This window comes from Atta colombica, unplaced genomic scaffold, assembly GCF_001594045.1.
Source record: "Atta colombica isolate Treedump-2 unplaced genomic scaffold, Acol1.0 scaffold147, whole genome shotgun sequence".
Lineage (NCBI taxonomy): Eukaryota > Metazoa > Arthropoda > Insecta > Hymenoptera > Formicidae > Atta > Atta colombica.
In genome coordinates this window covers 203,966-216,191 of record NW_017259236.1, presented here as the reverse complement: position 1 = coordinate 216,191, position 12,226 = coordinate 203,966, and the positions used below count along the sequence as shown (strand labels likewise).

General features: G+C 33.9%; 1 protein-coding gene across 4 annotated transcripts in view; it reads right to left on the bottom strand.

The window, feature by feature from the left end:
• LOC108685209 (tyrosine-protein kinase PR2) overlaps nt 1-12,226 on the bottom strand; it is a 330,449-nt gene that overhangs the window by 138,260 nt on the left and 179,963 nt on the right. For all 4 annotated transcript variants that reach the window (XM_018189894.1, XM_018189897.1, XM_018189895.1 and 1 more), the window contains one exon: nt 1,476-1,706. In XM_018189894.1, the coding sequence (XP_018045383.1) occupies nt 1,476-1,706 (231 nt within the window). The remainder of the gene's footprint in view (nt 1-1,475; nt 1,707-12,226) is intronic.

Genomic DNA, 12,226 nt, shown 5'->3' with positions numbered 1-12,226 from the left:
ATATATATATATATATAAATTTTTTGATTATTGCAAAGCATCATCCTTAATGTTGTGTTTTTGTTACAATTCATTAATTCATGTTAAAAAATGTGTCGAAGTCGACGGAGGAATTTTTAAACATCTTTTGTAAATAGAATAATAAACGAACATTTATTGACAATTACTACGATTCATGTTTTCATATTTCAATATTTCATAACTCCGAAACTATTCGAAATCGGGCATATTTAATAAATATTTTCGACTTATTTTCGTGTGCTAAAGCCGCTATTTTGGCACTATACGCAGAGACATTCTGTAAATATTGTTGAATAATACTTAAACATTAATAAAAAAATATGTAATTTCTAGATTAAATCAGATATATATATATCATAAAATATTTTGAAAATACATTTAAATTTTATGTATGTATAATTATTTCTATCCGAATTGGAAAACGACTTTTTCACAACCAACTGAATAGCTGAACTAATCGGTCAGATGCTAACTTATACAATAAAAAACCGGCCAGATACACCGAATAGATACAATAGTTTATATTATTGAATTTATCTTAAAATTCTTTTTGATAAAACTATATACCGTTTTGAAAACCATATAGTTCTATTATAAAAAGATCTTGGAAACTCAAAGATAATAATTTTGAAAAAATTATATAATTTTTCTTTTTTCATACACTGAATAATTTTACTGTAATTTTTATGTATGTTGAATAATAATAAAATAATAAAATAATAAAAATATTCTAATATTTTGCGTCATATAACCCTGTATATAATTACAATTATAACAACTATCAATACTGTATCTTTTATTTAATAGCAGGAAATAATTCCATTCCACAATAACTTCAAAATTATTTTAAATGTATATTAAGTGCGCGCGCGCGACACCTTTGAAACATTTTTCCGTATCTTTTATAATTTTCGAGATATTTCAAAGTTAAAATGGGATCCACTTGTATAATCTTACAGTATCTATAAACGATTTGATTATTAAAACATTTTTTGCAGAATTTCATGTATTGAAATATACAAAAAAATATAATAATGTGTGCATACATGTCGTACTGTTTTTAATATTTAGTTCTAAGAGCAAAAGAAGTACTATTTTTATTTAATATGTCATGATTAAAACAATTTATCAATTTATATCAAATGATAAAGCTAAAAAGCTTATTGTATAAGATCTTCTTAATGATTTTGAAATTTCTTTCCTTTTCTAATTACTTTTTATTGTAAAATTTTCGTTTCTTAGTTTTTTGTTTTATATTTTAAAATTACCAAATAATTTTGCAAAATTTGCAATAATAATAAAAAATTAAAATAAATATATATTTTGACATCGCTAGTATGAAATAAATGAAAATATGGAATGAAAATATTTTTCTAATTTTTGTGCTTTCTTTTCTTGCAAGTATGTGTGAATCTTTTAATGTGCTGTAATGAAACAAAAATTATTTTATGTACCTGTATATCAGGTATACTGGCAGCTTCTTCGGAAAAGTGTCGTCTGTCCGGCTTAGGGCTGTGTTGATGTGGCAACTTAAAAGAGAATTTCCTACGCCTTGAAGGACTGATAGGAGTACGAGGAGACTCCGGAGGATGTTCAAGATCTGTCATGGAACGTGCTGTCAATTCTTGTGCCATAGCAATAGCTGAGTAGAGAGTTTTCTGATCGGCAGCTGAGATAGGCTTCACCTAGACAAAACAAACATTTATCATCTCCATCGTAAATTAACATTTCAATATGATGATTCTCTCTTTTATTACATTTTCTTACAAATATTAATTATATAATACAGATTTATTATATTGTTATGCCCGTGATGTGATATTGCGTCGAGTAGCGATAAAGACAAGGGAAATTCGTAGCATCGCGACAGTGAATGGAGATCGCGCAGCAACAACGGAGATAAGAGGAATTTATGACAATATTACGGCGGCGGGACGCAGAGATTCTACAACTGCGGGAAAAATTGCGTGAGATCTCTATCTTGACACAGCTAAATCTCTCTGATAACATTATTAATCGAAATAACCTATATCCGCCTGTAACGAAAATGCTTTTGCCGCAAGTGTTGCTGATCGTGTTGCTTCTGTCGCGAGTGCTACGAATCATATTGATTCAATCGCGTTTAATGATATCGAATGTGTCGATTCCGCCGCAAGTGTTGCCAACCGTTTCGAATCTGTCGCGAGAACGTCAAACTTATTAATTCTGCTACGAGTATAGCTAATATGTTGGATTTAACCTCATTAAATTCGGTCGGGAATGCTACTAATCTTTTAGTATAAAATTAAAATCGGATACATTTGACGGGAGCACACTTTTGCGGGAATTCTTTGCACAATTTGACTTAATTACTTATGTGAATCGTTGGGAGAGAAGAATAAAAAGCGCTATTTTGATATCATGTCTGAGAAAAAAAGCGCGCAGCGCTAAAATGCATACAGAATCTAGAAAATTTCGCGGAATTGAAAATTAAAATTATGTTTTAGAGAAGCTCAATCGCTACAAAATTAACTCAATTTGCGAATAGAAAAAAAAATTCAGAGAAAATATAGATATATATATAAATATACTCGGATATTGAAAGGTTGGGATAATCAAGCATCGCAACGCCAAGTGCATAAAAATATAAAACAAATCGCTTGATGGATCATTTGATCGTTCGATGTGTGAATATCATTGCGTATATATTCGTATCATTGCCAAATTCGCTACTATTAGTTTTATCTGGAGTTTTTACATCAACGACTTTAGATTAAAATTACTCAGAAACTAAAACAATCAAAAATCTAAAAACACTATTATTATATGTCATCGATATCTTTCAATTGCAATCAGTCCGATATCGAGATTTAGAAATAGTGTCCATTTCAATTTTTCAAATTTTTTTCAGTCGTGTGACACATACATATAAAACATTTTGTCTATTAAGCTGCTATTCACAATGCCTTCATATAATTTTAATTTTAATATAAAATTAAAATAAAATCAGTAACGAAAGTGAACCTTAATGTGCACACGGGTATAAATTTACATGAAACAGGGAGAAGGCGAGAAAGAGCGAGAGAGAGGGAATGAAAGAGAGGGAAGGAAGGAGGGAGAGAAAGAAAAGAAAGGAAGGAGGGAAAAAGAGAAAGAGCATTTATTATGCGCTCTGGGATAAGTCCCCTCAAGCGCTAAGATCAGTACAAAATAAAATCAATTGAGAATACATCGAAAACCTCAATACTAAAGAAACAATATCTAAAAACTATATAAGTAAAATATGATACAAGCATATTCCATAAAAATAAGAATTTGCGTGAATAAAAAATACACATGCAGAAAGATGAGATATCTTAAGGAACGCATTTTTATCAAAAAGCCAAACACAAGCAAATATTACTATAACTTAGTGAGCAGATGCGCATAGAGTTTCTGCCTAAAAATACAAATCGAGCTCGAAGAGCATATATCCTGTGGGAGATTCACAGATTGGCTACAGTAGAACGAAAAGACCTTTTATAAAATTCTGTGCGATACTGCGACAGAATCAGCAAATCATCAGGTGATCTGATTTGTCTGCACGATATCTCGATACGGAACGCGAAATTGGAGAGAAGTGACAGAGGCCGCTCAGTCTTAATACAACAGACAAAATACTGCCTTCTAGCGTTAACTTGCAACCAGCGTTAACCACACATAAGATATGATGTGGTCATCCCACCTCACCTCATAGACATGCATTTATACCTTCTCAGTTTGATATCCTGTTCCAACGTCATATCTGTAAAAACAGCGTAACAATAGTGTGAAGACAACAAGCCTCATTCTGAGAGACTTCAACAATAAGTGTCTACACAGCTTAAGGTGATATAGCACCGCTCTTATTTTCTTCGTCACGACAGGCTGCTGGATACTAATCTCAAGGTATTTGATCTCCATCACGAATCGAACAAGACTCCGCAAACATGATCATCTCGATAATGCGTCAAAATCGATTGATGTAACGTGCAGAACCAACAATGATTGCTTGCTTGTTTTAAGTTGATCGGCCTCGTTTAACAGTTGATTGGTCATAGCCCAGTCAACTATGAAATCTATATCCTCATTAATCTTCATTTTGGTCTCCATTAGTCTGGACAATTCGCAGTCCAAATAAATAATTAAATCATCGGCATAAAAATTATATCTGCAATAACTGGGGATGCTCCCGAAATCAGACAGATACAAACTGAAGAGTACAGACCCAAGAACAGAGATTTGTAGAACTCTGACAGCAGGATTCCACCTATGCTTGACCATCTGTGTCCTGCCCGTGAGATATGATGCAACCCATAACACCGAGTGAAAAAAGCGCATACCTTTGAGCTTTTTTATCAAAATATCATGATTCACTCTGTCAAAGGCCTTCGAAAAGTCAAAATACAAACAGTGACTCTCTTTTGGTCCGCGGACCAGATCTGATGTCATCAGTGTATGGTTTGTGTGAAGTGAGTCCTTCTGTAGGCAGCCTTGAATCGAAATCAAACCTTTCTAAAAAAGAAAAGATTTGTCCGCATACAATTCTTTCCAACTGTCTTCGACAGTGCAGGAAGAATTGAAATAGATAATCATTAATTATTGTAGGATTTCAGCCTTCAGGACACACCACCGCAGACTTCCACTGAGCAGGAAAGACCCCATGCATTAATAAGTTAAAAATGTGTTCAATAGGCAGAACGTAAGACGCAGTCTAAGTTTCAGCAGTTTAGGAGAGACATCGTCTGTGTCAACCGCACAAAATCTCAAACCAAATGCTCTATTAATATCCATTGAAATAACGTAATTCTAGTAAAATTTACTATCATTAAATTTTTCATCTCATACTTCGTCCGCCGGTCTGGGCAAAATGAGCATTGAATGTTGAAGCTGTGAACCATTACTTTTGGTCTTGACGAGACAAAGATGCCTCAACCTACTCCAGACTTCCCCAATGGATTGAAAGCCATTGAAGACTGACAAGTAGTAGTCATTTTTGGCCTTTCTTACCGCGATTTGTACTCTATTTCTGAACAGCTTAAAGCTCTGACGGCTATTTCTATTACCCCTCCTATCCCATACCCTAGCAAGGTCACGCTCTCGCATAGCTATCTTAAGCTCAGGAGTGATCCATGGGGCTGGAACACAACTTTTATAATAAATCCTCCGCAACGATGCATGTTAGTTAGTAAGTGCAGTTTTAAATTTAAAATATCTATCTCCCGATCAACCTGATGGACCGATGGACCTTTCTTCAATCAATGTTGACCAGTCAAGGCTTTGTATTTCTGAGAGAAAAACTTCTTTGTTAAAAAATTTCGACACAAATCCGAGTGTCCTGATACTGTACTACCTGATGTATATAAGATCGTGCGTCGAAAAAAATACCATGCTGGCCAAAACCATGATCTTCGTATTATCATCAATATAGAGATCAAGCAGAATACTTGAATCTCAAGTGAATGTATCTGACACGGTACACAATACGAATTAGTAGAGTCGATGAAGTTATTCAACGGCTTACTATCATATGTGTCGATAAGCATGTCAGTATTGAAGTCGCTAAAAATAATAGAGTGCATAATTAATTTGAAGATTTAAAAATTGATTTAGAAATTCATGCAAGTACCCAATGTTAGAAGGTCTGTATACCATCTCAAGTAGAAGACTAGACGTGGACTCGAATCTCACATAAGCATTCAGGTCTCTCAGAGCGATTAGTTCAGAGCATCTAAGAAGAGAAGCTCATAGATAGCTACAAAAATAAAAGGCCACTTCACTATCGTGTCTGCCCACTCTGTCCTATCTGAGTAGCGAAAATCCATGGAGGTCAATCATAGGGTCCAACACTTATTCTAAGTCAGTCTCGGTCATGCAAATAATGTGATAATCCGAAGTTATGTAAAAAATATAGAACTTAGAAAATCCTAGTGTGCCACCAACGATTGACATCATAGATTTTTAAGTCGTTAAAACTCCCTTGTGAATCAATCATAGTTGATGTATGCAATTTTATCCTATATTTTGCTGTCCAGAATTGGATATGCAGAATAAAGAATATCTGCTAGCATCTATTACAGAGCGAGTTAAGTCATTTAACGATGGGTTCCACATATATGCACAGTTGCCGCATCTAGGCAGATCCGTTTTTTAGTGCAATCCTTCATCTCGTGCTATCCCAAACAATGATCGCACAAGAGCACAGCCCTGCAGTCCTTAGCCATATGGCCAAAGACAAGACATCAATAATATTGTAATATGCGTATATGATCAACAAACTTACATGCAGCACATCACAGATAGACACGACCACTCCTCATCTGAGTCCTCTGGACAAGCGATACCTCTAAAACACAACTAGTGGCCCTCTTATTACCCTTCGACTTATATATGTGACCTTTAAATCAAAGTTCGAAACTCCCTCAAGATTTTGAGCAATAACTTCGGTTTTAATTTCATCAGGTGTCATTTCGGCAAGCATGCACAATAATTCGGGGATTTGTTGATTTTAAGAGCAGGCCTAAGTACAATCTTCTTGTGTCATTGGAAGATGTAAATCTATCCTCATGATTCTCTTCAGGCACGAAAAAGTTAGTAAATGTAGGCACCTCCAAAGTCGGTCCTCTTGACACATAGATCTTAGACGAATTTGATTTTATCGCAGATATATATGAACCAGAATTAGCGTTGTCGCGAACCTGATTTGTTAGATCACTTTGATCATGTTCAATTAAGACTTCTTGAACGATCTTTTTAATATTATCTACATTTAATCCATTCAATCTCTCGTCCAATAAATTGACCAAGACTGTAAACACCTCAAGCATCTCTACAGGCACGCAACGCAGTGTCGATCTGACTCCTTCTGTTCGTTGTTTCCTTGCCAATAAGAATAATTCTGCTAGCCAGCTTACACTGCCTATCTACAAATGTTCTAAGCATTTATTCTAGAAATAATAATTGAACTCAAAGTTGAACTCAGTTCTATCTGCTAAATATTACATAAACTATTAGGTATACAACTTTGCTTCCGCCGTTTTTTTTCTGAAATTCGAGGCTTTATTGTAAAAAACTGGTTATATTTATGATTCAAAGTATTGTCCATCGCTGGCCACTACTTACTCCCATCTTTCGGGTAGCGTACGAATCCCGCGTCGAAAAAACTGGTCATCTTTTGAGGCTATCCACGAATCGATCCAATTTTTTACTTCTTCATAAGACCGGAAGTGCTGGTCAGCCAGACTGTGTGCAATTGATCGAAACAAATGATAGTCAGAGGGAGCAACGTCTGGAGAATACGGCGGGGGGGGGCTTCCCATTTCAACGTTTCCAAGTATGTCTTAACCACTTTCGCAACATGGGGTCGAGCAGTGTCATGCTGCAAAATCACTTTATCGTGTCTCTCGTTGTATTGCGGCCGTTTGTCTTTCAATGTTCGGCTCAAACTCATCAATTGCGTTCGATACCGATCGCCTGTGATTGTTTCAGTCGGTTTTAACAGTTCATAATACACTACGCCTCCCACCAAATACAGAGCATTGGACGTTAAAATCACCGTTCTTGAAGCGTTGAAACCACTCACGACACGTTCTTTCATTAATAGCGGCCTCACCGTAAGTATTTGAGAGCATTCGATGAGCCTCAGCCGTAGATTTCTTCATATTGAAGCAAAAAATTAAAACCTCCCGCAAATTACGAGAATTTGGCTCGTAAACTGACATTTTCAATCGAGAATAACTTTATGATGCAGACACAAATCGACTAATGTTTCTATGGGGTTATGTTGACAGATGCTCAAGTTTATTGTTTGACGTCTATGATCTATTTATTTCGACTACCACTTACCGCTAAAGCCATCTATAGGAAAACGGCGAAAGCAAAGTTGTACACCTAATAGGTCGCTTGGCTCTCAGTCCCGCAGAATCATCGCTTGCCCTCCATCAGTAATCCAAAGATCATCTGCTATTCAACCCAATCACAGCAGGATCCTCAAGCTTACAACACACATGCGCAATCAGAATAACAAGGCAGACAGGCAAAAACCTCTGTCGCAATCAGCAAAATCAGAGCAAAATAATCCCGAGACAACATTAATCAAAGACTTACATGCATCAGAATGTCAAGCGGAAAAAGCTTTTGACTGCAGCCCTGGCAAAACGCTTGCACAGGGCAGCAAAAGGCAGAAAAATAGTTTAAAATACGGAGCGATAAATACGCAAAAGAAAGAGAGAGAGGGAGAGGGGAGGGAGAAGGGAAGGGAAGAGAGGGAGAGCAGAGGGAAAGAGGCAGGGGAAGGAGGGAGGGGAGAGAGAGGGGAGGGCGATGACGGCTATGTCAACAATGTAAAAGAGAAAAATGAGCAAGAGATTAAGAAAAGACACGAGCAAGATTACAAATGTTAATTAAATCCATACTCTCGTCAAATGTGTATTAGTAATATAAAGTGATATTATAAAGTTAACGATACGGTTAAAATATAAACGAAGGACACTATTATACAAATTTATTGCAAGTTAAAGATACAAAATGGACTGTAAATGATTTAAAAGATGAAATAGCATGTAAATGGCATTAAAATGCTAAGAGTGCATATATTATATATTATTCTTAGAAAAAACTAATTTTAACAGTTAAATTATCAATAAATGAGCTAAATCAATACAATATGACTAATATTATTATAAATAAATATAAAAGACTATGCCCAGTTTTATAAGGGAATTTGGACCCTAGATAAACAACTTTGAGACATGCCTAAAATTTTATTGTATCAAAAGAGAATCAAAAATTCCATAAGCCCAACTTTATAAGAGAAGTTTTCTAAGTGCTACAACTATCCAAAGATCGCTATTATGACCATGTACACTAGTCTTATCCAATTTCTCTGTATCCAGGACACCTCCCCGCCGTAACGGATTATACCAAAAACATTGAAGTAATATCTAAAATGTATTTGGTACAGTTCATTAATTCGGCTAAGTCCTTGGTCATGATTCATGCCGTCATGTCATAGAAATTCGAATTTGCTTGTAATGACGGCGGTCCCTGGAGTTCGCTCGGAGAGGGAGGAGGGGGGAGGAGATGGACAAACGGCAAATACCAATTGGGGTAAACCAGCTTTTGGGGGTCACTCCGAAGCAGCTATTCGCAATAAGATTTATTGTGGGCAAAGTGGAAAATATTTAAAAAACCAGTCGCATAAACATTTGTCGGCTGGAGAAGAGTTGTTGGTTGCTTTTTTTTTTTTTAAACAAGAAGTAGTTCCACAACACTTTAAATATATATCATATATATCATAAATATATGTCATGCCTGTTGATGTCATTATAAAAGAAAACTGAAACGAGAGATGGAAACGTTACAATTAAAAATACTGAACTACAGCCTCTTTGTCAAATCAATTAAAACTTTTTGTTTCATACTTTGATTGTCTTTCTCCCCTCTTCATCAATTAATATGTATCACTTATAACTATTCATTTGGGAACCAAAAAAGTTTTAGTTGTCTTCGTCAGGATGGACATATTTCAAACATACTAGATGATTCGAGAAATGGAATAAAATCAATCCTATATGGTATACAATATATATAGTCATAATAGCGAACAGTTGTACCACTCAAGGAACTCATTTGACAAAGTTGTGCATATGAAACTTTTTAATGCCTCTACAATTTTAGGTCTCAATGCTATTCAAACTGATTAACATCTATTCTTTGTTGAACTATTAAGTTTATTTATGCGTATCTGCAGAATATTTTATGTAATAACTTTTTTATTAATTTGTATTGCAAATAATTTCCGTACTAAAAAAACATTAATAATTTCCGTACTAAAAAAAACATATCCTAGAATATTGCGTCTTAACCCGAATATTCCAAGTTTTTTCTTTACTATTCATTGACAATTTTATATTATAATATAGATAATTTTAATTACTTTCAATCTATCTTATATGTCTTGCGTAATGAAATATTTGGCTAATTACATTTGTTTCATATCATTTTTTATTAAGAAGAATGTATTCAATATCTTTTTTATGTAGTTGATATATATTTTTTTGTTTTTTTAAAAAGGTTTTTTTTTAGAAATTAGTACTCTGAATGTACACTGACTCGGTGCGCGATAAAATTGCATATGCACAATTCGTTTCCGCTTTGTGTAACGGCTTCTTAAAGAGAGCGTTACAATTGGAGGTCACGTCGCTAAGAGTAGACATACAAAGAGCAAAAGTTAGAAGATTAATTCAAGAAAATAGTTTTAGCTGTAAAGAAAGAAATAATTTTAATGAAAGAAAAAGGAAATAGACTGAGAATGGTAAAAAAGAGGAAAATAATAAAGAAAAAAATAGAAAAAGTTAATAAAAACGGAAAATTCTGAAAAAATAAAAATGGTGTGAAAATTGGAAGTAAGGAATATTGAGAATGTGGAAAAGAGGATCATTTTCGTTTCGTATGTTCTAGTGACAGGTAACAAGGAATAATCAAAATAAATTGGCAAAATAAATTGGGGCAAGCTCGACTGGAGTAGAAGGTACCCTGAAGAATGATTGTTATTCTGTTAATCAATATTGTAATATTATTGATAATATTTGTACTGATGATTTTATTAACAATGATCATTCTTTCAAATTTAATAAAATTGAAAGTAAAAATGATGATGTGTTAATGATCAATACTCTTTGACTAATAATTTATATGCTAATTAATGTTCTTTCAGAATAAATATAATTAAATAAAATTTAGGAATTTTACTACAAGGATGAAGTGATAAACTTTATATTTTTAGTCGACATGGGCTCCGATGTCTTAATTATAAATAATAGAGTCAAATATCCCACGGGAGAACAGATTTTAGTCGAAATATAAAACTATGACAAAGGTTCAACTTGCAAAACATTCTTTAAAAATTCCAATGCTAATTGCTGAGATAAATAATGACTGTATCTTAGGAGTTGATTTCCTTAAACTATTCCATTTACAGAAAGTCTTTGATTCTATTTTTCTTAGCACAATTTCTGAGATTAGTACTATTGTTAAATGTTTCCGTGTCGAAAATATTACGACTATTAGTGTTCCATCAAATGTAATGACACTTTTTAAAAAGGAGGTTTCCCAACATCTAAATGAGCTTGAAAAGGAGGATTTTGTCAGTTTTTTGAATGAATTCCGCGATATATTTTCTGACAATGTTTTTGCGAGGAATCATAAATTAGAGAAGTGTATGTTATTAACGTAAAAGATTCTTTCATCGTTAAACAGGCACCTTGATTCGTATTCCTTTGCAAATGAGAGAGGAACTAAAAAAATCATTGAAGAAATTACCAAGGCGTGATCAAGGAATCCTGAATTCTGTTTGATCTTCATCTGTAGTTCTGATCAAAAAGAAGGGATAATAAGATTCTGTGTGGATTATCGTAAAATAAATGTAATCACAGTAAAAGATTCCTATCCTCTGCCCAGAATAGATGATATCCTCAATTAACTATCAAATAACCTTTGATTTTCTATTCTAGACTTAAGAAGTGATTAAATAAAAATTCGTCCGCAAGATAGAGAAAAAACGGCTTTTTCAATTAGTAACGGTCTGTGGCTTTTCACAGTGACGTCTTTCGGTCTGTGTAATGCTCTTGCGACATTCGAGCGTATAATGGAACAGATTTTAAAGGAATTTCTATTTAAGATTTGTCTGATTTATTTGAATGTAATTATTTTTGGAAAAAGTTTTAAGTAAATATTGTTGAATTTAAATAAGATTATCTTCGCTTTACAAAAATGATTTTAAAAATAAATCCAAAGAAGTATATTTTTTTTTAGTAAAGAAATTAAATACTTAGGTCATGTGATATCTACAAGGAGTATTGTTACAAATCCGGAAAAAAATAGCTGCTATGAGGGATTGGCCGACTCCAGAAAACATTTAAGAAGTTTTCTGGAATTTGGTTCATACTATCGCAAAGAACCCTGCACAAATTATATAAAATGCTTTCGACCGAATTGGTTGAATTTTTATTGTAGTTCTTGTCCTTCTAAATAAATGTCTCAAAGGGCACAACTTGATCCTAGTTTCAGAGATATAAGCGGTCTAAGTGTCCTCTACCGAAAATGCAATGTGCACTACATATGCAATTATCGACTCCTTAGGGCTTTGTTTCTAATATATATGAGTTAAATACAATGATAGTAATTGCAATAAATACAATTATATATA